The sequence below is a fragment of the Macaca thibetana genome, chromosome 4 (assembly GCF_024542745.1).
Source record: "Macaca thibetana thibetana isolate TM-01 chromosome 4, ASM2454274v1, whole genome shotgun sequence".
NCBI lineage: Eukaryota > Metazoa > Chordata > Mammalia > Primates > Cercopithecidae > Macaca > Macaca thibetana.
Genome location: NC_065581.1, coordinates 25246258 through 25272811, shown reverse-complemented (window position 1 = coordinate 25272811; position 26554 = coordinate 25246258). Strand labels below are relative to the sequence as shown.

Below are 26554 nucleotides of genomic sequence, written 5' to 3'. Positions count from 1 at the left end.
TTTTTTCAGTGTGACTTCTCAGCACATACCTAAAGATCCAATTATCCCTAATATCTTCATCTTTTACACCCCTAGGATTGTGTATCTATTATTCTTTTTCCTGGAATGCCCTTTCCCTATTGTCCTCCTGGTTATATTCGACTTATCCTCCAAAATACAGTACCCTCTCGATGCTCCCATACCTCTGTATTCTGTATTACAATCATTTTGGTCTATTCACATGTTCAACAAATAAATATATATAGGAGTACCTCTTGTGTGCTACTAGGTGCTAGATAGAGATGGTCCTTGCATTTCACAGGAGTTTGCAATCTAGTGGAGGTCACGGACAGATGTCATAAATCAAATTCACATACAATGCATAGGATTATGGATTCGGAAGCACGCGAAGGTTTCAGGGAGGAGGGCATCCCTGAGCTGAATCTTGAAAGCATAGGAAATAAGACCCCTGGTTTCCAAAGTAGAATGTACAATACAATCCATTGAGATGAAAGAAGAAAATAGAATTTTCACTTCTACTTACAATGTGTATTTCAGTTTGTGTTTTAGATTATACACACTAAATGGAATATGTAGTTTAACAAATATATGTTTATTAAAGGGTAATCAAAATTTTCTTCTTGGAAACACCACCATGAAAGTTTAGAGCTGCTGAGATAAAGAAGAGTGAAAACGGGGAGAAAAAGACAGTGTACGCATAAACAACAGCATGGAAACCTGAGAAAACACAGCCTGTTCAAGGAACAGCAAGGAGGTGGAATGTTTGGGGCGAGGAACATGTGGAAGAGCTCAGTGCGCTTTGAGTTCTTCACACAGCTTCTATCTTATCAGAACTCCAAACAAGCACAGGCCACTCCTCCCTCCCCTAGAAGAATTGTGGGAAATGGGCATCTGAAATTGACTTAAGAACATATACACCTGGAAAGAGACTGGAAAATCATACACCCAAAGATTTAAAATAACTACCTCTACGTGGTAATAGGAGTGATATATGTTCTTCTTATTCTTCTCTGCATTTAAATTTTTTCTACAAAAAGTTTGTAACACTTTTTTTTTTTTTTTTTTTTTTTGAGACGGAGTTTCGCTCTTATTGCCCAGCCTGGAGTGCAATGGCGCGATCTCGGCTCACCGCAACCTCCGCCTCCCGGGTTCAAGAGATTCTCCTGCCTCAGCCTCCCGAGTAGCTGGGATTACAGGCATACGCCACCACGCCCAGCTGATTTTTGTATTTTTAGGAGAGACGAGGTTTCTTCCTGTTGGTCAGGCTGGTCTTGAACTCCTGACCTCAGGTGATCCACCCACCTCGGCCTCCCAAAGTGCTGGGATTACAGGCGTGAGCCACTGCACCCAGCCAAGTCCAACACCTTTTAAATACCTTGAGGGAATCTTAAGGGAAAACACAGAGGTTTTAATGTGGACGGTCGCCATTTTGAATTGATCAGAGCAGAACTCTTGTGAGCACTTGAATTTAGAGGAAAGCAGGTGCAGGAATTTATTCTATCCCAGCCTAACTTGACCACTGAAAGGTACAGAAAAATAATATCAGGCATAATATGTCACTCTGTTGAAAGATATATGACAGGCAATACTTAATAAAAACAAAAATTCCATTTCAAGATAAAGGTCAAATTCAACTTTTAAAATATACAAACTATTCCTTTTGAGAACCATGAATAGAAACCCAGACACCTTATTTCCACTCTATCCTTCACTCTTTCTCTTGAGTCTAAGTAATTACCTATACTTTCCATTTCCAGACTCAAGGACAACTCCTTATATAAATTAAAAATCTGCCGCCCACTTTAGCCATCCTTATCCCCTGACCACCCAGGCAAGTCCTGCCCTAAACTCATTCTCAGGATCTCTGGAAGCATCTTCAGAGCCTCTGGCGTTTGCTTGGGGTGTTGGAAAGGTCGCAGACTCCCAGAAGCGGATGGGTCACTCAATCCAGCAAAAGATGCAGACTCCACAGGGTTAGGGAGAGAGAAGAGGGCCTGCTGGAATCATGTAAGAGGTGTGTGTGTGTGTGCGTGTGTGCGCGCGCGCGTGTCTGTGAATAACTTCATACTGTAAATTCTGGTAAAAGTTCAGATTTGTCTGTAATTCAGCAGAAGTAGAGGCTTCCACACAAACCTAGCAACAGCCTCTCTACATCAAGTTTTACCTGCTGAGTTAACAGTCACCAATGGAAGGGCATACACAAATTCCTCCAAAGTATTATTAGCTAAAAGGAACAACAGAGAGGCAAATTCCACACATGGAGATGAATGGGTGCTCAGAACTTCCGCTTGTTGACAGCACCGATTAAACATCATCTTTGTGAGCTGTAGGCTGTGTAGTGTGCCAAGAATGGTACAGTAGGGAATATAGGTCACTAGGGCTCAAAACACATCTGCACACAGACGCACATACCTTGTTACAATACAACATGCTACCCACATATACATGCTTAAACGCTAGGTTTTCAGAACACTCTCCCATCCTATTTCAGCTCTGCCATTTTAACCCTCCAGATAAGAGGGTTAAACCCCAAGACTTAACCAGGCCCGCCCCCACCACCACCAAAAAAAAACCTCAAGGTACTCAAACAATGGGTCATCTTGCACAGGGTAACACACACAGGTTCCCTAAGAGATCCCCGGTAGGGAGAATCGGTAGGTTAATCATTATTAAAATAAGGCTTTTATCATTAACCCTCTATTTCCTGTCCCGAGTCTGCGTCAGCCCTGTAACCCTTTCGCTATCAGATGACTACACCAAGCCACGCCTTGCCAGGCCCAGTCATTTTACCAGACTAGCTCCCACTCCCCGAAGTCTGCGTGTCAGAAGATCACCTCCCGCGGGGCATTTTCAGGAAGGCGCCTGACACGTGCCGGAGACGACCTACTGTGCGCTCTCCACCTGTCCTTCCGATAGGCTTTCCCGTACTTTCCCGAGTTTGGGGCAGTGGGCTGGGCGCCGTAAAGGGCTCCCCTCGCTTGCAGAACTCCCAAGTCTAAGAACTCCCAAGCCCCCTTCTTCCACCAACCTGGACCCCCGCGTCTGGGCAGGAGGAGGTTCCCATGGCTCACAGTCGAGACCCCCCTCCCACCAACCTCCCGAGGACTCCCGATTCCTCCCCGACGCCTTCCCTCTCCGCACTTGGCTCTAAAGGCGGTCGAATGGGAACAAACTTCCCAGCGCCCCCAGTGACCCTGCCCAACACCACTCTGCCCTAAGGGGCGCCGAGACTTCTTGGGACCTACGGGAAGGCAGAGGTGGGAAGGGAGGTGGAGGTGAGGAGTACGCAGAGGAAGATGGAAAACCAACAACCGCGCGAATCTTACCTATCAACTCCCTGGGAACATCAGAGCTCTCCTCGGTCATGGTTGCCCTGTAGGTGCGGGGGTTATTGCAGGTCCAACTCTGATTTATGGCCCCCTGCCCTTCCCCGAACACCTTTAATTTTTTTAGAGAGGCAGATGCAGCTTGCAAATGGGAGTGGGCAAGAAAAGGGGGGCGGAGATACAATTTTGCCGCGCGCCCCCCGCCCCACCAAAAAAAAAAAAAAAAGAGTTGCAATGCGAGGCAGATTTGCTGCTGCTGCTACATGACGCCTCCTCGCAGTTCCCGGGGGCGGAATAAGGAGCGAACAGGATTACGAGCCGGCGCGCGTCGCCGGGCGACTGTGGCGCCTGCTCCTCCTCCCGGCTCGCTAGTCCCCGGCTGGGCTCGGGCGGGCGTAGATCCCGCCCAGTCTCCGCGCCGCACCTACAGCCCTAGGTGAAAGCGGAAGGCGTGGGAGAGGGCGGGGAGAGCGGCGCCGGGCGGGGGGAGTAGGTTTTCCTAGCGCTCCTGACGGGCTCCGGCTGGGCGGGGGCAGCTCCGGACCTCCTCCTTCTCCTTCTTCTCTTCCTCCTGCTTTTCCTCCTCACCTCGCGAGAGCCGGCCTCCGCACCCGTGCCAGGCCGGCCTCCGGTGCCCGGGCGCTGGGTCCCCAGCGTGTGGCTCACCCCCAGGAGAGACGCTGCGCTGTGCTGCGGTGGCGGCGGCGGGCACCGCGCCCCTCCTTGCAGCTTCCCTCCCAAACCGCAAAAGCCCTGCGTCTGGAGAGGGGGCGAGCGAGCGCGCAAGAGAGCCCGGGAGCCATCTGCTGGCTGCGAGGGAGGAGAGCCTGCTGAGCCGGGCTTTCCGATTCCTTGTCCCCACCTCGGGGCGGGCCAAGGGACCCGGAGGACAGGAGACTGCAGATTTTGCAGACCCGTCTATACGGAAGCTGGTTCTTTTTGGGACCCTCTTACGCACTTTTTGTTTTTCAGCCCTCCCGGTGACGTGTCATTTCATCAGCGCTATTCTTCATTTCTGGTGAGCTAGACGAAACCTGTGAACACTAATCATGCGGTGAGAAGACACTTTTTTGTGTGCGTTCAGCGGGTGCTCTGCGGCCGCACTTCGCAATCTCAGCCACTCCCGTTGAGAGCGCCTTGGAAAATGCCTTTCACTCAAAAGTCTTCTTTTATCCTCAGGGCACATTCGGGAAGCTGAGCTTTAATCATTGGAGCCTAAGTAAGCCTGCGGATAGGTCTGATCCTACCTGGGCCCAGACTCCCTATGACTTCCCTGAGCTCCATCCCCAGAGTGAACCGTTCAACTTCAGGGCCAAGAATACTTTGCCTCAATCGCTGCTTTTTAGCCTAGGGCTAGGAATGTCCCAGACTGTCTAATCAGGTTGTGCTTTTAAAGGACAGAAAAGGAGGAAAGGAAAGGGAATCCATGCACTTGGCCATCTAATTTTAAACACTGCTGTTGACCTTGGATCCCTTAGAATAATCTTCAGCCCTACAGCCAGGCCTTACCACTAAGGATTTGCCAATCTGGCCCGTTCCCACCCTCCTTAACCTCTCCCACTCCCCACTCTATTACAGCCAGATTCACTGTTTGCTTCCTCCTTCCTCGTAAGGTTATCTGATTCTTATCTATGTTTTCAAGGCCATCCCAACGGTCTACCTTCTTTGTGAATATTTTCCAGGGATTGTCAGATTACTGTGCCTCTAGAATATGCCTAGAATATCCTTATGCCTCTAGAATATATATTGCCTGAAACACACTTTTCTAAGCCCAACCATACAGTGTCTTGTTTCATTGCTTGTCTATTTGTCTGGTTTTACTATCTAACTCTTGCATTGTCCCCTGAGTTTGGATTTTTTCTGCCCACCTAGACTGTAGGTGAGTTGAAAGTGGGAATTTATCTTAGACTTTTGAACTTCTTCAACAGCCTAGTTCAAAGCAGGTGTTCAATAAACATTTGTTAACTGATTTTAGAGGTTTGGACCTCAGGCCTCCAACCATTCATTTCAAAAGTGGGCAATTTATTTAAGCTAGACATTTCCTTAATGCATTAAATGTATTTTTTTCTGCAATAAATGGAAATTAACATCTCAAACTGTCTTTCATTCAACCGGGTGTATTAAGGAGGACTTTTCTGGCACATACCAATGAAGTTTCAGAAATGCCCTGAAGTTTCCAAACCATGTGATAACTTGTGAAAATAAGAACAAAAGTTTGTCTTTTTTTTTTTTTTCCTGTGGCCTGGGTGATGGAAAGAATAAAGGGAAGGCTGTATGGCAGTTCTGTAATTCAGTACTCTTTGGCTTCTTTTAAAGGAAGCTGGGGTTTCAATAAAAGAATCATTTTCACTGCAACAGGATCCTGATTGGCTCCTGCATCTCTGAAGAAGTGAATTCAAATGAATCTCCTATCGCAACACTGTAAAATGACTGATTTTGGAAATCAAAGTCATTACTTCTCGGTTGCAAAACTCAAATGTGTTTAAGAATAGCAAGCAGAGAACTCCAAGGAGCACTGTTTGTAAAGCTGTAAACCCAACAAGCAGTAAACACCTCCAGCACCATAAAACCATGGTGCCAGCTTAGACAATACAGTTTGCATTTTGAGATGGGTGCTTGTTTACTGAATCTACCTACCCCTCCCACTGCTACTGCTGCAAAAACAAACTTTTCTCACTCCATCCCTCCAACTTCCTCAAATTCATCCCTGTTTATATAGTCTTGAAGAAAAGAGTGATCAAACCACTACATGAAACTGATTGCATTACATATGTGATTAGCCATAGCTTCATCTAAGTAAGTATTTACATGTGGCTGTATTTAAGCCATACAACTAGTACCGATAATCTGAAAGCTGTTAGTAGGATAAAACTTTTTCAGAGAATCCCTACTGCATTTGAATCTGTGCAATGTTAAACATTTAACATATAGTGAGTGGCAACACTATTTTGAAAAGTTATCCCTGGATTTTTATTTTTAATTCTGAGCATATATTCACATCTATATAGTACATTTTGTAACACATTATGGTCAGAAAACACTCTGAATAAAAAAGTTTGCAGAAAATAGTGTCTCTAAAATGACCCAACATACTATCATTAGACCCATATCATGTAATGATTAAACCCATGGAGACAAAGCAAACAAAAAAGATAAGAAGAAATCAGCATTCTAACAAAAAAAAAAATCACAAACTTACGTAGGTCCATTTCTGATCTTGTCTGCTGCATTCAGAACTGGTTTTAAAATGGAAAGGTATTCAGAAATGTGGGACCCACCGGCATTTTACTCCCCAAGTAATGATTTTAAGGTTACCTCCCACCCCCAGTAACCACTGGGGAAGAGGCCTTCTTAAGAAAGTGTGTTTTTCAACTTGGTTAATAAAGATCTTTCAGGAGAGTATGCAATGTGAACTAAGCTTGCAAACACCTCTAAGAAAACTTAGTTTATCTCTGACTAGAAGACAGTGGAAGGTAAATGGCTATTAAACAGTACTCCTTTAAAGTATTTGCAAATGAAATTATATGAGACCTGAGATTTGCTTGAAAATAGCCCATGGAGATGTTGGGGGGTGGAGAGGATTGAGTAGTGATATAGACGAAATCAGAGTGACCCTCTTGTTGATTTTTGCTGCAGCTGGATATGAGATCCATGGGAATTCATTGCTTTCACTTTTGTATGTGTTTGCAATGTTTCATAACAATAATAAAACAGAACACATCCTTAACACATATGATTGAAGGAGGAAAACCAACTCAGTCATTAATTCAGAACACATCTGTTTGAATGTGCCATAATTAGAGCTCCCAGTTTTACAATGGTTTTCCAACTTCAGAACACTTGAACACTTCAATAGATAACATGTTGTCTTGATTCAAAGAAACATTTTCTCATGTTAAAGTTAATGAAATCTGAATGCATTTTATAATTGGTATAGACAGTTAAAATCATGCTTCTTACACCCCATCCCCAACACAAATGCAAAATACATTATGAAATCCATGATTCATCTGGCAATAAGTGACCTGTGACAAGTGAGGAATTAAGGGTTTGACATATCGGAGCTACCCAGTGACTCCTTGGGTAAAAAGTATAATTACTATATCTTTATTACAATGAGGAAGTAAGTTCACATTTGTGGAGTGACTTGCCCAAAGTCACAGCCTTAAGAGTCAAAGATTGAACTCAGAATTTGAGATTTCCAGGTAAATGTTCATTTTACTATAGTTGTTGTTGTTTTGAGACAGGGTCTTGCTCAGTTGCCCAGGCTGGAGTGCAGTGGCACGCGATCTTGGCTCACTCCAACCTCCGCCTCTTGGGTTCAAGTGATTTTCTTGCCTCAGCCTCAGCCACACTATAGGTGTGTGCCACCATGTTGGGCTAATTTTTATATTTTTAGTAGAGACAGTGTTTCCTCATGTTGGCCAGGCCGGTCTCAAACTCCCAACCTCAAATGATCCTCCAGCCTCAACCTCCCAAGTGCTGGAATTACAGGTGTAAGCCACAACGCCCGACCCATTTTACTATAATTTTTATGCTACTCTACAGGCTCCTAGACTAAGTTCCCTGGGACGCATACAGGTGACCAGGGCTCGGCCCCACTCACCTACAAGGAGCTCCTTCTCTAGGAGGATGATCAAGATGAGCTTCGATCGCCCTGCAACTAGCCCAGTGCCAGCCACATAGTAGGTGAAGGAAAACTCCTTTAGAAGGGTCAATTAAGCCAAGTCCTTTTATAAAATAATAAATGCAAAATATGCTAGCTGTCAAAATGTGTTCAGTAAGTGCTATAGAAACTTGTAGGAGGGGGAGAGAGGAAGCACTACAATGTGGAAAGGTTCTTATATAAATTGACTCGGCAAATATGAGTTGAGCACTTACTATTTGCCAGAGGTTATAATGGTAAATTATGTGGCTGCTTCATGCAACCCTCATGGAGCAGTCTAGAGGAGAAAGAGAGCAAGACTAACACACACACACACACACACACACACACACACACACACAAAGCAACATCTTTTATAACTTAATCTTAGAAATGACATACCATCACTTCTGTTCTATTTTACTGGTCACATGGATCAACCCAGGTCAATGGAGGAAGGTGACACACAAGAATGTGAATACCAAGAGTTGGGGATCATTGAGGACCATCTTAGAGAATGGCTAAAGGAGAGAGAGAGAAAAAAAATGGCTAATGGCTAATGTAGAGAAAGTAAAGGATCAGTGATTAGAGTAGCTGGGAATCAGGAAGGTAAGATGTCCAGTTGGGAAGTTAAGAAAAAAATATTTCAAGAAGGGAGAAAGGGTTAACAGTGTCCTGTGCTGCTTCAAAGTCAAATTTGATAAGGAATAATAATGCATTACTTGAACTTGGTAATAAAGGAGGTATTGTTTTCTGTGGAAAGATACAGTTTAGTAAAATGACAGAGAAGATAAAGTGCCATGGGTTGAAGCACGATCGGGAGATGGAAAAGATGAAGGGAAAAAGGGAATACACATGACTCTAGAATTTTGAGGGGGACAAGAAGGAGAGAAGTAGCCAAAGGCCTCCATAGAAGACTTTCTGTTAACCCTGGAAGATTTAATACTTACATTTATTTCTGCCACTTTCCAATGAGAGGAGAAGAATAAAACATGCATCGAGTCTCTAATGTAGATTGTGTCAATATTATTACTTGCTCATTACTTGTAACAAATGTACCACACTGATGCAAAACAATAATAAGGGACTCCGCCGAGGTAGGAAGCATATGGAAACTCTCTGTGCTTTCTGCTCGATTTTTCTGTAGACCTAAAACTATTCTTAAAAAAAGAAGACTGCTCTTCCTCTCAGTTCCATATTGAACTCAATTTGGAAAAGACAAGTCCGGGCTCAAAATGGAGGCATATGATCCAAAGGAACCAGAGCACTTCAGAAAACTGTTTACTGGTGTTCTGAGCTTTGAAAATACAGACGATAGTTTAAGAGAACATTTTGAGAAATGGCGCATACTCACAGACTGTGTGATAATGAGAGACTCCCAAACAACACATTCCAAAGGCTTTGATTTTGTGACTTACTCATGCGTTGAAGAGGTGGATACAGAGACATGTCCTCAACCACACAAGGCTGACAGGTGTGTACTGGAACCAAAGAAAGCTGTTTCTAGAGAGGATTCTATAAGGCCTGATGCCCATCTAACTGTGAAGAAAATCTTTGTTTGTGATATCAAGGAAGATAGAGAAGAATATAATTTGAGAGAGTACTTTGAAAAGCATGGCAAGGCCAGGTGCAGTGGCTCACGTTTGTAATTCCAAATGTTTTGGGAGGCCAAAGTGGGTGAATTGCTTGAGCCCAGAAGTTTGGGACGGACCAGACTGGGCAACATAATGAAACTCCGTCTCTACAAAAATTGCAAAAATTAGCCGCGCATAGTGGCACGTGCCTGTGGTCCCGGCTATTTGGGGGGCTGAGGTGGGAGGATTACTTGAGCCTGGGAGGTAGAGGGTGCAGAGCCAAGATTGCACCACTATACTCCAGCCTGGGTGACAAAGTGAGACCCTGTCTCAAAAAAAGAAAAGAAGGAAAGTGAGAAAGAGAGAGATAGAGAGAGGAAAGAAAAGTATGGCACTATTTAAACCATAGACGTTATGGAAGGCAGGCAGTGGAAAAAAGAGGGGATTTGCTTTTTTAAAATTTACTTTTATTTATTTTTTATTTTGAGACAGGATCTCCCTTTGTCACCAAGACTGGAGTGCAGTGGCCTGATCATAGCTCACTCAATCCCTTGGGCTCAAGCAATCCTCCCACCTCAGCCTCCCAAGTAGCTGGGAGCAAAGACATGTGCCATTACACCCAGCTGATTTTTAAATTTTTTATAGAGATGGAGTCTCCTTATGTGGCTCAGGCTGGTCTCAAACTCCTGGGATCAAACGATCCTCCCACCTTGGCCCCTAAAGTGCTTGGGAGGAGTAAGCCACTGCACCTGGCCTTGCCATAACTTTTTAGGATCATAATACAGTTGATAAAGTTGTAATTGTCACAGAGGAAACTTTGGAGGCGGTGGAGGTAATTTTGGTGGAAAAGGAGGCGATGGTGGTGGAGGCACTGGCAGCAGAGGTAGTTGTGGAGGAGGTGATGGCGAATATAATGGATTTGGAAGTGATGGTGGCAACTATGGTGGTGGTCCTGGTTATAGTAGAATAGGGGGCTATGGTGGTAGTGGACCAGGACATGAACACCAAGGTGGTGGATTTGGTGGCATTGGTGGAGGATGTGATGGTTGCAATGAAGGGTGAAATTTTGACAGTGGTAACTATGGTGGTGGCGGGAAGTATAATGATTTTAGAAATTATAGTGGACAACAGCAATCAAATTATGGACCCATGAAAGGAGGCTTTCTGGGTGGAAGAAGCTCGGGCAGTCCCTATGGTGACGGTTATGGATCTGGTGGTAGAAGTGGTGGATATGATAGCAGAAGGTTCTAAAAAACAGCAAAAAAGGGCTTCAGTTCCTAGCAGGAGATAAAGTGAGGAGTTACCAGGAAAGCAGCAGGTTACTTTGAGACAGTCGTCTCAAATGCATTAGAGGAACTAGAAAAATCTGCCATAAAAGGAACAATTATCCATAGTTAGAAAAGTTACTGCAGCTTAAATAGGAAACCCTTCTTGTTCAGGACTGTCATAGCCACAGTTTGCAAAAAGTATAGCTCTTGATTAATGCAATATAGTGTCAATTAGATGTACATTCCTGAGGTCTTTTATCTGTTGTAACTTTTTATTTTTCTTTTCATTACATCAGGTGGATGGCCCTGTAAATTGTGGTAGTGGTACCAGGAATAAAGAATTAAAGAGCTTTTAACTTTTCAAAAAAAAGAAGCCTAATAATTTATACGAAAATGCATAAAGCGGCCAGGTGCGGTGGCTCACACCTGTAATCCCAGCACTTTGGGAGGCAGAGGTGGGTGGATCACGAGGTCAGGAGTGCGAGACCTGCCTGACCAAGATGGTGAAACCCCATCTCTACTAAAAACACAAAAAAAAAAAAAAAAAAAAAAATTAGCCAGGCGTGGTGGTGGGCGCCTGTAATCCCAGCTACTCTGGAGGCTGAGGCAGAGAACTGCTTGAACCTAGGAGGCAGAGGTTGCAGTGAGCCGAGATTGCGCCACTGCACTCCAGCCTGGGTGACAGAGGGAGACTCTGTCTCAAAAACAAAACAAAACAAAACAAAACAAAAAACAATGCATAAAGCCACAAGGACAAAGAAAACAGGAGATAGTAGCGAACAAGAAAATTCAACATTTTGGAACTGAGAAAGCTAATAGAGGAATGGTAGGTGACTTAGCAGACAGGTGAAAGATAAACTCTCCAGGGAGAGAGTGAATAAAAAGCAAGTTAATTTCTATAGCAGAATCCAAGAAAAATCTCAGGAACTAGATACACAAGTTATCTCTAAACGTGGAAGTACAGAATGAAGGAGGATTGGTAAAGAATTTAAAAGCTCTAGACACTCCATAGATTCCCTCCTCTACCTTACAAAGCCAGTCTACTGCACCCCCTGCACAGCTGCCTCAGATGGGAAGTTAACTCTTTGGAGAGGTTAAACCAAAAAAGACCTAGTCTTGGAACAGCAGAGGGTAAAAATGAGAAGCCATACCATATGGAAAGGGAAACATTCCTAAATATAAACCCCTCAAAAATTCCTTCTGTGTTTAGTTATCAGAAGTCTAGCAGCAAGGCTTATAATCCCATTCAGAGAATTGGAGAATTCCTCTCCTATGTTATTAATCATCTTTAAATGAAAAACCAATGAGATACTGACCTACGGGGACTGGCTAGTGAATAGGTCAAGTCCCCACCTGTCCCCCTCAATTGAGACCCACCATTTGACAAACCCTGCCCATTCATGTAAAGCTTCAGATCAGCTTTGTTATGCCTCACTGTAAATATAGACATCAAAGGCACACTGACGTTTGAGGACAGCCTCTACCATGAAAGCCAGAAACCAAAACAAACAAACCCCAACAAGGGACGTAGAAGAGCATGGAAGTGAAAGAAAACTTCAAAAATCTGTAGTGAAAGACATTCTGCCTCTGGCTGCAATGGAATAACAAGGATTGGACATTCTCTCCCACCAAAACCCAGAAAAATATGCAGAACATAAAAAGCTCTTATTTTTTCAAACATTGGACATCAGGTAAGACAAGACTTTAATCACTAAAAGAAGTTGAAACAAACAAGGTGATCACTCTGATTGCCCCTGATTTCTTTCTGGAAATAACCAGATTGTGGATGCAAAGAGGGGGATCCTAAACAGAGTCTACTGAGTCAAGGAGATGTAGGGATCGGAGAGGCCAAGAGCGCTGAATGTTTCGAGATAGAGTTCTAGGGAGGAGGGAGCTGTGCTGAAAAGAGCTCCAGAAATCTGCAGAGAGGTCTCTTTGAGTCTTTGCTGTGTATGTGGCCAGCCAGGCATAGGGTGAAACTCTACAAGGGCAGGCAAAAACCACTGGAGAGTTGTAAGGTGAACTACTTCTAGAGCTTACATGGGGCAGACAGATATTTGAGTTCTGACCAGTCCAAGTGGGAAGTTCTCTGTTCTCATTCTGGGCATCTAGTGGAGACTTTGAGAAGCTGGGAACAGAAGAGAAAATAAAATCCAAAGTAAATAGAAGAAAGAAAATAATACAGGTCATAGCAGAAATCAATGAAATTGAAATTGGACCCATAATTTTTTAAAATTAGTAAAACTTAATCTGGGTCTTTGCAAAAAAAAATATTAAATTTTATGCAACACTTGGTGGACTGATCAAGACAAAAAGAAGACACAAATGACCAATATTAGGAATCAGAAGGAGGGGGACATGATTACAAATATTAAAAGGGATAATATTGGAGCTATTATGAAGAACATTATGTCAATAAATTTGACAGGTTAAATGAAACCTACACATCCCTTGAAAGATAGAAATGTCAAAAGTGTCTCAAGAAGAAATAGAAAAAATCTGAAAAACCCTATATATACTAAAGAAATTTGAATTTCAAAATAAAAACCTCTCCATCAAGAAAAGGAAAAACAGTCACATCAATTATCTCTATAGACACACACACACAAACAACCATAAGACAAAATTCAACACCCATTCAAAATAACAACTCTCATTAACTAGGAATAGAGGATAATTTCCTCAAATTAATAAATTGAATCTATGAAAAACCTATAGCTAATGTTATATTAAATGGTGAAAGCACTTAGTCCCCCTTATGCTTCCCCGCTTAAATCAGAACCAAGACAAGAGTATCTACTTTTCCTACTTAAACTCAATATTATGCTAGAAGTCTTAGCCATTCTAATAAGGCAAGAATAAGAAACGAAAGACATAATGGGCAGAAAGGAAGAAAAGCCTGTCTTATTTGAAGATGGCATGACTGTATACATAGAAAATCCTAAGCAGTCCAGGCGCGGTTGCTCACTCCTGTGATCCCAGCACTTTGGGAGGCCAAGGCAGGTGGATCACGAGGTTAGGAGATTGAGACCATCCTGGCTAACACAGTGAGACCCCGTCTTTACCAAAAATACAAAAAGTTAGCCGGGCGTATTGGCGGGCACCTGTAGTCCCAGCTACTCGGGAGACTGAGGCAGGAGAATGGCGTGAACCCGGGAGATGGAGCTTGCAGTGAGCCGAGATCATGCCACTGCACTCCAGGCCGGGCAACAGAACAAGACTCCATCTCAAAAAAAGAAAGAAAAGAAAATCCTAAGCAAACTACCAAAAAAGCTGCTAGAAATAATAAATGAGTCTAGCAAAGTTGCAGGACACAGGTCAATACACAATGAATTGGATTTTCACATACCAGCAATGAAAAATTGGTAACTGGCCGGGCGCGGTGGCTCACGCCTGTAATCCCAGCACTTTGGGGGGCCGAGGCGGGCAGATCACGAGGTCAGGAGATCGAGACCATCCTGGCTAACACGATGAAACCCCATCTCTACTAAAAATACAAAAAATTAGCCGGGTGTGGTGGCGGGCACCTGTAGTCCCAGCTACTCGGGACGCTGAGGCAGGAGAATGGCGTGAACCCGGGAGGCAGAGCTTACAGTGAGCCGAGATTGCGCCACTGCACTCCAGCCTGGGCAACAGAGCGAGACTCCATCTCAAAAAAAAAAAAAGAAAAAAAAAAGTAAAATTGGTAACTGAAATTTTTAAAAAATCATTTATAGTGACATCAAAGTATTTAATAAGCAGGGATGAATTTAATAAAACAGACACAAGACATGTACAGTGAAAGCTACAAAACATTGCCAAGACAATGTAATGAAGAGCTAAATAATTCTACAACATATCAATTTCCATGGGTTGGAAGACTCAGTCAATATGGTTAAGTTACCAATTCTTAAATTGAACTACAGACATTAATGAAATCCCAGTAAAAATATAAGGAGGATTTTCTGTGGAAATTAACAGGATAATTCTAAAATTCATATGAAAATCCAAAGGATCCAGCCTGGGTACTGTAGTTGGACCCCTTCTCTAAAAAAATGTTTTAAAAAAATACCCAGGCATGGTGGTGTGCACCTGTAGTCCCAGCTACTCAGGAGACTAACGTGGGTGGATTGCTTGAGCCCAGGAGGTTGAGACTGCATTGAGCCAGGATCATGTTGTTGCACTTCAGCCTGGGTGACAAAGTAAGACCCTGTCTCAAAAACAAATAAACATTGTATTTGTGAGAGGTGTCATATTGTTTAAAAAAAAAAAAAAGAAAAGAAAAACAAACAGAAGAATAGAAAATCCAAAGGAGTTAAAATAGTCAAAGCAATTTTGAAGAAGAACAAAGTTACAGAACTTATACTACCTAAATTTGAGACTTACTATAAAGCTGTTACAATTACAATTACATGTATCTACATGATATTGGGGTGGGGCACAGTGGCTAACACCTGTAATTCTGAGGTAGGAGGATCGCTTGAGTCCAGGAGTTTGAGACCAGCTAGGGCAACATAGTGAGACCTCATCTCTATAAAATAAAAAAAGAAAGATAGTGACATTGGCATTTTATTGTATGTATGTATGTATGTATCGAGACAGGGTCTTACTCTATCACCCAGGCTACAGTACAAGGATGCCTTCATAGCTCACTGCAGCCTCCTGGGTTCAAGTGATCCTCCTGGGTTCAAGTGATCCTCCTGCTGCTTCAGGCTGCCAAGTGGCAAAAATCACAGGTGTGTGCTACCATGCCTGGCTAATGATTTTTATTTTTATTTTTTGTAGAGACAAGATCTCACTGTGTTGCCTAGGCTGGTCTCAAATTCCTCAAATTCCTCAAGTGATCCTCCTACCTAAGCCTCCCAAAGTGTAGGGATTTATAGGTGTGAGCCACTGCACCCAGCAAGAGAATAGATTTATAGATCAGCAGAACAGAATAGAAAGTACAGAAATAGTCCCACACATACTTGATCTATTGATTTTTTACAAAGGTACCAAGGTAATTCAATGAGAAGGAGTAGTCTCTTCAACAAATGGTGCTGAAGTAACTGATTATCCATATGGAAAACAATGATCTTTGACCTTTGCCTCATGCCATAACAAATATTAACTCTAAATGAATCAAAAGCTATACATAAAGTTTAAAGCTATAGATCTTCTAGATAACAACATAGTAGAAAGTCTTCATGGTTTGGGGTACACAAAATTTTATTGGATTGCATTCATAAAGCACAAGTCATAAAAGAAAAAAAACTGATAAACTGAACTCCATGAAAATTAAAAACTGCTGCCCCTTGAATTACACTGTTAAGAAAAGGGAAAAGGAACACATTTTCTCAATAACATATATTTGACAAAGGATGGGTGTGGAATATACAAGGAATTCTTATGACTCAATGATAACAATGAGCAAAACATTTAAACAGGCATTTCACCAAGAAAATATACGGATGACCAATGAGAATATGAGAAGGGGCTCAATACCATTAATCATCATAGAAATGCTAATTAAAATCATATTGAGTTTGAAAAGCTAAGGTGAGCAGATCACTTGAGCATAATCAGGAGTTCCAGACCAGCCTGGGCAACATGGCCAAACCCCATCTCTACAAAAAATTAAAAACTTAGCCAGGTGTGGTGTTGCTTACCTGTAGTTTCAGCTATTTGGGAGGCTGAGGTGGGAGGACTGCTTGCGCCTGGGTGGCAGAGGTTGCAGTGAGCCAAGATTGCTCCACTGCACTCCAGCCTGGACGACAGAGGGACACCACGTCTCCAAAAAAAAAAAACACTGGGTGTGGTGTGTGCTTGGGGTCCTAGTTACTTGGGAGACTGAGGTAGAAGGATGGGTTGAGCCCAAGAGTTTGAGGCTGCAGTGAGCTACGATTGGGCCACTGCACTCCAGTTTGGGTGACAGAGGAGAGCGTGTCCCAAAATAAACCAATCAAACAACAACAAAAATACTAAACCATATTGAGGTACCACCACATCCACCAGAATGGCTAAAATTTAAAAGGCTAACAATATTAAACGTTGGTGAAGATGTAGAGTAAGTGGAACTCCCATGCAACGGATGGTAGGAATGTAAAATAATACAATTACTTTGGAAATATGTTGTCAGTTTTTTACAAAGTTAAGCGGATAATTAACATACAACTTTGCTATTTGCCTCTATATATTTACCTAAGTGAAATAAAAAAACATATGTTCCCACCAAGACTTATGTATGAATGTTTACAGCACTTTTATTTGTAGTAGCCGAAAACTAGACTGAAGTAAAATGCACACAGCAGATAAATGGATAAACACATTTAGCATAGTCATACATTAAAATAAATACTTGGTGGGGCATGGTGGCTCACACATGTAATCCCAGCACTTCGGGAGACTGAGATGAGCAGATCTCTTTAGCCCAGGAGTTCAAGACCAACCTGGGGAACATGGCAAAACCCTGTCTCTACAAAAAATAAAAATTAGGCCGCGCAGTGGCTCACGCCTGTAATCCCAGCACTTTGGGAGGCTGAGGCGGGCGGATCACAAGATCAGGAGATTGAGACCATCCTGGCTAACACAATGAAACCCTGTCTCTACTAAAAATACAAAAATTAGCCGGGTGTGGTGGCGGGCGCTTGTAGTCCCAGCAATTCGGGAGGCTGAGGCAGGAGAATGGCGTGAACCTGGGAGGTGGAGCTTTCAGTGAGCCGAGATAGTGCAACCACACTCCAGCCTGGGCGACAGAGCGAGACTCTGTCTAAAAAAAAATTAAAATTAAAATTAAAAGTTAGCTGGGCATGGTGATGTGTGCCTGTAGTCCTAGCTAGCTACCTGGGAAGCTAAGGTCGAAGAATCACCTGAGTCCAGAAGGTCGAGGCTACAGTGAGCCATGATCCCACCACTGCACTCCTGCCTGGGTCACAGAGTGAGATCTTGTCTCAAAAAAATAAATTAAATAAAGAGAGAGAAATACTCAGAAATAAAACGAAAAGAACTGATAATATATATGGCAATATGGATGAATCTCAAAAACATTATGCTGAGAAAAAGAAATCTAGACACAAAGGAGTATGTACTTGTGGTAACAGGAGGCATACATTTGTCTAACCTCAGATTCCATGGGGATTCTATTTTTGCAAATCAGAAAAGATAAAATAACTCTCAGAATTTTATATGTATTACCAGAAATGTTTATTTCTGGAAGTTATTGGGAAGAATCTGCTTTCTACCTCATTCAGGATGTCAGCAGAATTTAGTTCCTTGTGATTATGGAACTGAAATCTGTTTCCTTGCTGCTGTCACTCAGGGCCCATTCTCAGCTCCTAGGGCCAGCTTACTTTCCTGGGCATGTGGCCCCTTTCCATTTTCAAAGTGAGCAAAGCTAGAATCTCTCTTGCATCAAATTCCTCTCATGCTTGTAACCTCTTTCACCAGAAAGAGACTTGTCCTTTTTAAGGATTCACCTAGACAGGTCAGGACCACCAAATATAGTCTTTCTCTTTTTATTTTTATTTTTTTTTATTTATTTATTTTTTGAGACAGGGTCTCACTCTGGTTGCCCAGGCTGGAGTGCAGTGGTGCAATCTTGGCTCACGGCAGCCTCAACCTCCCAGGCTCAAGTGATTCTCCCATCTCAGCCTCCTGAGTAGCTGGGATTACAGGCGCACACCACCATGCCAGCTAACATTTTTGTATTTTTAGTAGAGACAGGGTTTCACTACATTGCTCGGGCTGGTCTCACACTCTTAGACTCAAGAAATCTGCCTGCCTTGGCTTCCCAGAGTGCGAGATTGCAGGCGTGAGCCACTGCACCCAGCTAGTCTCTCTCTCTCTCTATTTATTTATTTATTTATTTATTTATTATACTTTAAGTTCTGGGATACATGTGCAGAATGTGCAGGTTTGTTACACAGGTATACAAGTGCCATGGTTATTTGCTGCACTCATCAACCTGTCATCTAGGCTTTAAGCCCCGCATACATTAAGTATTTGTCCTAATGCTCTCCTTCCCTTTCCCCCTCACCCTAGTCCCTCTTTCTTAAAGTACTGTATATAACACAACCTAATAATGAAAGATCCCATCATATTTACAGGTCCCTTCCGTGCTCTAGGGGAGGAAATATACCACAATCTGCTACCACAATAAAGTTGGCATAAAACAGAGAGAGAAAAAATTAAGAGAAATTTCAGCAAATCATTGTATTGTGGATACTGAATGATGGGCTATACATGTTTTTGTTCAGTTTTACTGAACTTTGGTGTGTGTGTGTGTGTGTGTGTTGTATTTTCAGCATATTGATCAATCACAAAAAGAATATTAAACTACTTTTATTGCAAATGTAATTATTTTTCACATTCCTTTTCTACTTTATTAATATCTATATACTCAGGATTAACCTTTGTTGCTTGCTTCTCTCCTCTGGAACCTGATATCTGGGGCAATTTTAGGAAGTTATTTCTGAAGTGGGGGCAATAAATAAGTCAAGCTAAAAAAAAGAAAATAGCAGTTTGAGAAATCTTTCCAAATTTTCTGTTTAAAAAATCTGGCCACATAAGAAGTGAAAATGATAATAATAGCCATCAATGATGTAAGCCACTGACGCATTTCATCAGCATTGCTTACCTTCTGCTTTCCCCTTGTTCAGTGTCATCACATGAATTGTCATAAAAATAAGATGATTATCGTTCAATTGCTCATTAGTTCAGGCTGTGGAGATCTCCTAAAAAGGATAACTTATCTTGTGAGACCTCACTATTTGTTACTAGAGAAAAGTGTGGGATGTTTTGGATTGCAAATGGAAAGTTTTCCTCTTTAACTGAACTCTTGAGATTGTAGTGAAATCATCCATGCCCTGAAGCATCATAATCGTTCCCATATGGACGAATTCATTCAAGAAACAGTTATATTTGCATATATAGATTATCCTTAGAAATACTTTGTCCCTGTTTCGGGAATCTTTGAGTTCAAACAGCTCTCAAGGGTGTATAAGAGGATTTTACTCCTCCTACCCACCTCCCCATTACAACTCAGTTCCCTAGTGTTTTCCTCCAAATATTTTTAAGAAGTGAGGTAAGCTGGCTCTGAGGCTTCTAAATTCTGAATTCTGGCTCATTTTCACTGAGTCATTCTGGAGGTCCTAGCCTTGAAACAACTTCTCTTTTGTTCCAATAAACAATAAGCTTAAGAAAAAAGGTTAACTGTCTAATAGCCCCATGATTCCCTTGGCTATCTAGCTAGAAACTCTGTTTGCAAATCTGCTATGTCTTTGATGAATAGGAAATTTACAAATAATTCACAATTATGTTGAGTTAGTGCAGGTAGGGAGTTATCAGACAGCCAAGTTACTTTAAAAGTCACCTGTTGGAAAAGTAGTAATTTAAAAACCTGCTCAGTTTTTACCTTTCTTTCTGGTGATTACCTTAATATCGTATTGCACCCTTTGTTATCTTTTCAGGTACTTAGATTTTCTTTTCCTTTATTGCTGATATTGTTATTACTCTATGAAGCAATACAACTATTAGCCATCTGCTTCTCTTCCTCTTTTGGACAATTGACATTTTGTCAAATGGCAAAAAAACAGTATCAACCATACTAAGTAATAACTAGCATTTATGAACCCTTCTTTCATGTTGAAGACAAAGCACTTTAAGTGTTTTATCTCGTGTAACTCTCAAGACAACTTAAGAGGTAGGTGCTTTTATTATCTCTAGTATTTAAATAGGGAAGCTTCACCCCACACGGGTTAGATAACTGTCCGTAAGTCACACATGGACACCACAGAGTAGTTCTGATTACAGGTTGTGGTGCTTCTACAGATTCCTAATCTAAAATGCCAGTAAAGAAGTGACTGCTACTGCCATCTGCTGGTAACTAGCAGAGTTGCTAGCTACTTTTGCTCATGCTGCAACTAAAAATCTGTACAAATTAGTGTTTGCAATGAGAGCTCTCTTCTGATACACGTTGGTGTCTCATGATGCCATCTATCATGCTCGTGTTTAGAACAGTCCCTGACACACAGTAGGCACTCAGTATTTACGGAATGAACAAATGGAGATCCCAGGAGAGTTTTTGTTGGTAAAACTTCTCAAGTTGTCCTGAAAGAACATAGACGCTGTCTCCACACAAAGCAATGGTGGTGTTTTTCTTCCCTTTTTTCTTGAGATGGAGTCTTGCTCTGTTGTCCAGGCTGGAGTGAAGTGGCATGATCTTGGTTCATTGCAACCTCCACCTCCTGGGTTCAAGTGATTCTTCTGTCTCAGCCTACTGGGTAGCTGGAATTACAGGTGCGTGCCACCACACCTGGCTAATTTTTATATTTTTAATAGAGACGGGATTTCACCATGCTGGGCAGGCTGGTCTTGAACTCCTGACCTCAGGTGATCCACCCACCTCAGCCTCCCAAAATGCTGGGATCCCAAAGTATTGGGATTATAGGCAGGAGCCACCACACACAGCCTATGATGCTGTTTTTCAAGTATTTACTTCGTTCACTGTGCTGTCTCTGCATTTACAATATCCTTTGCATTTCCTTGCTATAACCTAGTTTACAAGTGGAGTCTCACTCATATTTAAATCTAACTTTATCAGCTACATTGTATAGGTTTTAGAAGGAATCCTAGTTTCAGAACTGAAAAAGACCTGAAAAATCCTGGCTAGTGTTTCCCAACCCCTGTTTCAAAAGACAGTGATTTTTAAAAGTTTAATAGACAAATAAGTTTCAGAAACAGTACAGTAGATACATTTCCCTTTTTTTTTCACTGTAGAACTTCTCAGAGTATTTAACATGCTACTGTGCATTAGAAGTCTTTGAGAAGGGTTATACATAAAACTGTATTTGGCAGCTTGGGCTGCCATAAAAAAATACCATGGGCTAGGGGCTTAAACAAGAAAAATTCATTTTCTTACAGTCTGAAGGTTGGAAGTTCAAGATCAAGGTGCTGACCAGTTAGGTTTCCAGTGAAGGCTCTCTTCCTGGCTTGCACATACCTGCCCTCTTGTTTTGTCTTCACAGGGTCCTTCCTTGGAGGATGGTCTTGGAGAGAGTGAGAGGTGCTCTTCTTATGTCTTTTCTATTAATGACACCGATCCAGTTGGATCAGTTCTGCACCCTTATGACCTAATTCAACCTTAAATACTTCCTTAGAGGCCCCATCTCCAAATACAGCCACAGAAGAGGTGAGGGCTTCAAAATATGAATTTGGGGGGACACAAACATTCAGTCCACTTCCCAAATAGTACTTGATCACAGATTCTTTCTCGTTTAGCTCCTATTAACATCCTAAGGGACATTAGTGTTTTGTGGAACTCACTTGGAAATTTCCAATATACCAAACTCCGGTTACTACAGATGGAGCCCAGTGAGAATAATTTTCCTAATATCATACAGCTAGTTATTGGCAGAGCTAGAACTCTCACTTTAAGTCTTGTTTTCATGATATCATGCTTGTTCTATTTTATTTTTCCATATGAAAATAAACACTAGTACTGCCTTTGCAGAACTTTACAGTTATAAAGGGGATATGAACTAACATTTATTGAGTGCTACTATGTGACTTTTCTACCCTCCCCCATGCTAAATGGGTTAAACATTCCAGATTTTATGACTGTTGCATTTCACATCATGATTTAATAAATGCTTAAATGATAGTCTCTATGGGATGAGTCACTGAGAGTCCGCCCTGAGAGGTACATCTTTTTTCTTTTTCCTTTTTCTGAGACAGAGTCTCGCTGTGTCGCTGTGTCGCCCAGGCTGGAGTGGAGTGGTGTTATCTTGGTTCACTGCAACCTCCGCCTCCTGGGTTCAAGCAATTCTCCTGCCTTAGCCTCCCAAGTAGCTGGGACTACAAGCACCTGCCACCACACCTGGCTAGTTTTTTTTTTTGTATTTTCAGTAGAGATGGGGTTTCACTGTGTTAATCAGGCTGGCCTAGAACTCCTGACCTCGTGATCTGCCCGGCTCGGCTTCCCAAAGTGCTGGGATTAAAGGCATGAGCCACCGCGCCTGGCAGCCTTTTTTTCTTTTTTAAAACATTTTAATCTTTTAAAAACCTTTAAACTGACAAATAATAATTGTACATATTCATAGGGGTATATAGTGATGTTTTGAAACATAATGTATGGTGATCAGATCAGTGTAATTAGCATATCCATAATCTGAAACAATGATCATTTCTTGAGTTGGGAACATTCTGTATCCTCCTCCTCCTCTAGCTATTTGAAACTAAATATTACCTACAGTGGTATAGAACAATAGAAGTTATTCCTTCTATCTACCTGTAATTTTGTCCTTTAACAAATCTCTCCCTGTCCTGCCCCCAACCCCCCCTTCCATTGACCCTCCCCAGCCTCTGGTATCCTCTGTCCTACTTTTTGCTTCTATAAGCTTAACATTTTTTTTTTTTTTTTTAGCTTCCACATATGTGTGAGAACATGTGGTGTTTAACTTTCTGTTCCTGGCTTATTTCACTTAACATAACGTCCTCCAGTTCCAGCCGTGCTCACATTGGCCTTTTTTTAATGCTCTAGAAAGTTATATTGTTTTCTGCCACAGACTTTATAATGCTGTGTTCTTTTCTACTCTTCCTTTTTACTTCCCACCCTGTTCTCCTGCACTTCAGATGCATAGAATTGTGTTAACTATAACCTTTGGGTGTTAATTTGCCATCATCCTTGATCCATTCACAACACCGTTCAATAATATAATAAACATCCAATTCAATAATCAGAATAAGTAACCTATATTTATCTATCTACATGTGCCTTTCTTGTCTCATCCCATTGGATCTCCCTCAAATAACATTTTGATCCTAAATGTTAGATTTATCGTTTGTTTGCTTTTTGTTGTTTTTACTTGCCTAACCACACACACCACCACACACACACACACACACACAACCTCTATTGGTTATATGGTTTCCTGGTTTTTTGTTTTGTTTTGTTTCGTTTTGTTTTTTTACAGTCCAGAGGTCTTTTATTTTATTTCTTCAACACCTATTATGCATGAATTCATAGGGAAGAGATTCCAGCATTCCAGCAGCTCAGGCGCTTTCCCATTGGTTCTCACACAGTGTGCTTCTCTGGGTGGAGCAGGCTGGTGCTTCAGTTGAACCTAGGTACTTTTCTCTTTGGCTTCCTTCTTTTTCTGATCATTTTCCTTCACACGTTTCAGGAAGCTACATCGGCTCTTAGAGTGTTTAGTGTACTCAATACGCACATTAATTCTCTTGGCAAGAATCTTGCCCTTAACTTGTTTGTTTAAAACAATGCCAAAAGCATGCTGGGTAAAATTGTAGACTCTTCCAGTTTTGCCATGGTAACACCTGTGGGGCATTCATTTTTGAACAGTACCCATTCCCTTGATGTCTACATTATCACCTTTCTTATAGATTTGCATATATGTGGCCAAAGGAAAAACTCCATGTTTTCTCAAAGGCCTAGAGAACATATATCCGGTGCCTTTCCTCTTTGCCTTTGTATTCGTCATTTTGACAAATTACTGGAAGATGAGGGTTCTGGCCAAAAGGCTGGTTTTGTTTTTGGGTCACATTTTCTTGCTTGTCTGCATGAGAATCTTGGATTAGATGATGGACATCGTGAGGTTATATCATTTACTGTCTAGACTTTGTAATCTTCCTTTAAACATAACAATATTATTTTGAGTTTTTTTTTCCAGGAGGCTTACTGATTCTTTCAAAGGATTTGTTTGTTTGTTTTATAAAAAACTGGATCTGCTATATTACCAAGGCTAGGCTCAACTCTTGGGCTCAAGTAGTCCTCCTGCTTCAGTCTCCTGAGTAGCTGGGACTACAGACACGCATCACCATGGCCGGCTTAAAGGTTGTTGTTAATCTTTGTTAGGGTTGGTCTGGAGTGCCCTATACTACTAGCTATTTTAGTTTTGCTCCAAAGGTGCAGCTTTTCTGGGGCCTTTAGTGAATACATGAAGTATTTAGCAAGGTGTTTCTACTCTACTTGGTCAGAAATGTAACATCTCTCAGTCCTCCGAGAGTTGTTTAGCTTCAGTTACCTGGTAACTGTTCTTAGTAGGATTCATCCATGCTATCACATATGGTTTGTATTTATTCACTTTTACTAGTTACTGTGCTAAATTCTTTCTATGATTTTTCATGTGGTGGTATTATCACTTATTTTATAGATGGAAAATATGAGGTGCAGAGAAGGGATGGAAAAAAGAGAGGATCAGGATTTCAGTTTTTTTCTGCATTTCTCATCATCCCATGAAGTCTCTGGATAACATAAGCCAAGTTTTCATATCCCTTGATGTGTATGATACTTACATGGTGCCAAGAACAAGATGCATACTCAATAAATATTCATCACTCTAGGCAAAAGTGGGCACAGATGGAAAATAAAATTATTTGAAGGTAAAGAACACTTGATTAAGAATTAGTCAGCAAAATAACACTGAATCAGAATAAATGGGTTCTAGGCTTCACCCCATTGTGAATGAACAATATATTACTTTTAGGCAGTGTTTTCCTATACTTGTTTACGTTTGCTCCTCACGAAAACCTGCTGAGCTAACCTAGGGTAAGGTCTTGGTAGGAAGACATCCCAGTCACAAGGCAACAAACACATGATAAAGGCAAGTTTTAAAATCAGATCTTCTGAATGTAAAATATATATATATATATATATTTTAGAAGGGTCTCACTCTCACCTAGGCTGGAGTGCAGTGGCGCTGTCATAGCTCCCTGCAGCCTCAAACTCCTGGGCTCACGCGATCCTTTCACTATCTTAATCGCTTTGAGTCTCAGTTTTCCCATCTATAAAATGGGGATGTCACCTAGTTCACTAGGTTGCTCTGTTGTTTAAGTGAAATAAATAAATATAAATCATACTGAAATACTTAAAGAATTCAATAAATGTTTATTATTAGGAAACAAACATATGGTAATTTTTGAGCCAGAGTCTTGTTCTGTTGCCCAGGCTGGAGTGCAGTGGCACAATCTCGGCGCATCACAACTTCCGCCTTCTGGGTTCAAGGACATCTCCTGGGTTCAAGCGATTCTCGTGGCTCAGCCTCCTGAGTAGCTGGGACTACAGTCGCATGCCACCACGCTCAGCTAATTTGTGTATTTTTTCTAGAGGCAGGGTTTCACCATGTTGGCCAGGCTGGTCTCGAACTCCTGACATCAGGTGATCCACCCACCTTGGCCTCCCAAAGTTCTGGGATCACAGGCATGAGCCACCATGCCCGGCAAAAAAAAAAAAAACAACAAAAAAAAACTTAAACAAACAAAAAACCCAACAGGGTTTATGACTCCACATCCTGCCAACCATCAACCACACCGTATTGTACCTCTCACCATATATTTTTACTTAAATTACCTAACATTTCTTAGCCTTGGTTTTCTCACTGAAAACAGGGGAGGCTGAACTTAACTATACATAACTCTTCTGCTTCTAAATGTGTCTGAGAGAAAGACTGAAATAAGCAAGGGAGAGTGGATGCCCTTCTTACTTAAATATAAGATTTTCATCCGAGATGAGTTTAAACTTCCAGTCCTGTGAATTTGCTACTCTTTTTGAAGCTAATAACAATTAAAAAATAGAGCTATCTTTAATTCAGCAAAAAATAATTATTTCCAAATCCTGAGAGATCAATGAGACTGCAAATCTAACAAATTCATTTTTAAGGATGAAAACCCTAATTTCATCATAAGGAGGCAATGATAAGATTCTTTTATTTTGTATAAAACATCATAATTTATCATTTTTAACAAAATGGACACCACAAGTTTTCCTTT

General features: G+C 41.6%; 2 protein-coding genes and 1 pseudogene across 15 annotated transcripts in view; 2 read left to right on the top strand and 1 right to left on the bottom strand.

Moving 5' to 3' along the window:
* Nucleotides 1-4081, bottom strand: part of CARMIL1 (capping protein regulator and myosin 1 linker 1) — a 343419-nt gene extending 339338 nt beyond the window's left edge. For all 10 annotated transcript variants that reach the window (XM_050788179.1, XM_050788180.1, XM_050788185.1 and 7 more), the window contains exon 1: nucleotides 3327-4081. In XM_050788179.1, the coding sequence (XP_050644136.1) occupies nucleotides 3327-3366 (40 nt within the window). In that variant the 5' untranslated portion in view covers nucleotides 3367-4081. The remainder of the gene's footprint in view (nucleotides 1-3326) is intronic.
* The window catches only part of LOC126952976 (cytidine monophosphate-N-acetylneuraminic acid hydroxylase), a 352378-nt gene that overhangs the window by 169309 nt on the left and 156515 nt on the right, over nucleotides 1-26554 (top strand). The gene's annotated exons all lie outside the window — the stretch shown is intronic.
* LOC126953329 (heterogeneous nuclear ribonucleoprotein A3-like) lies at nucleotides 7686-15087 on the top strand (annotated as a pseudogene).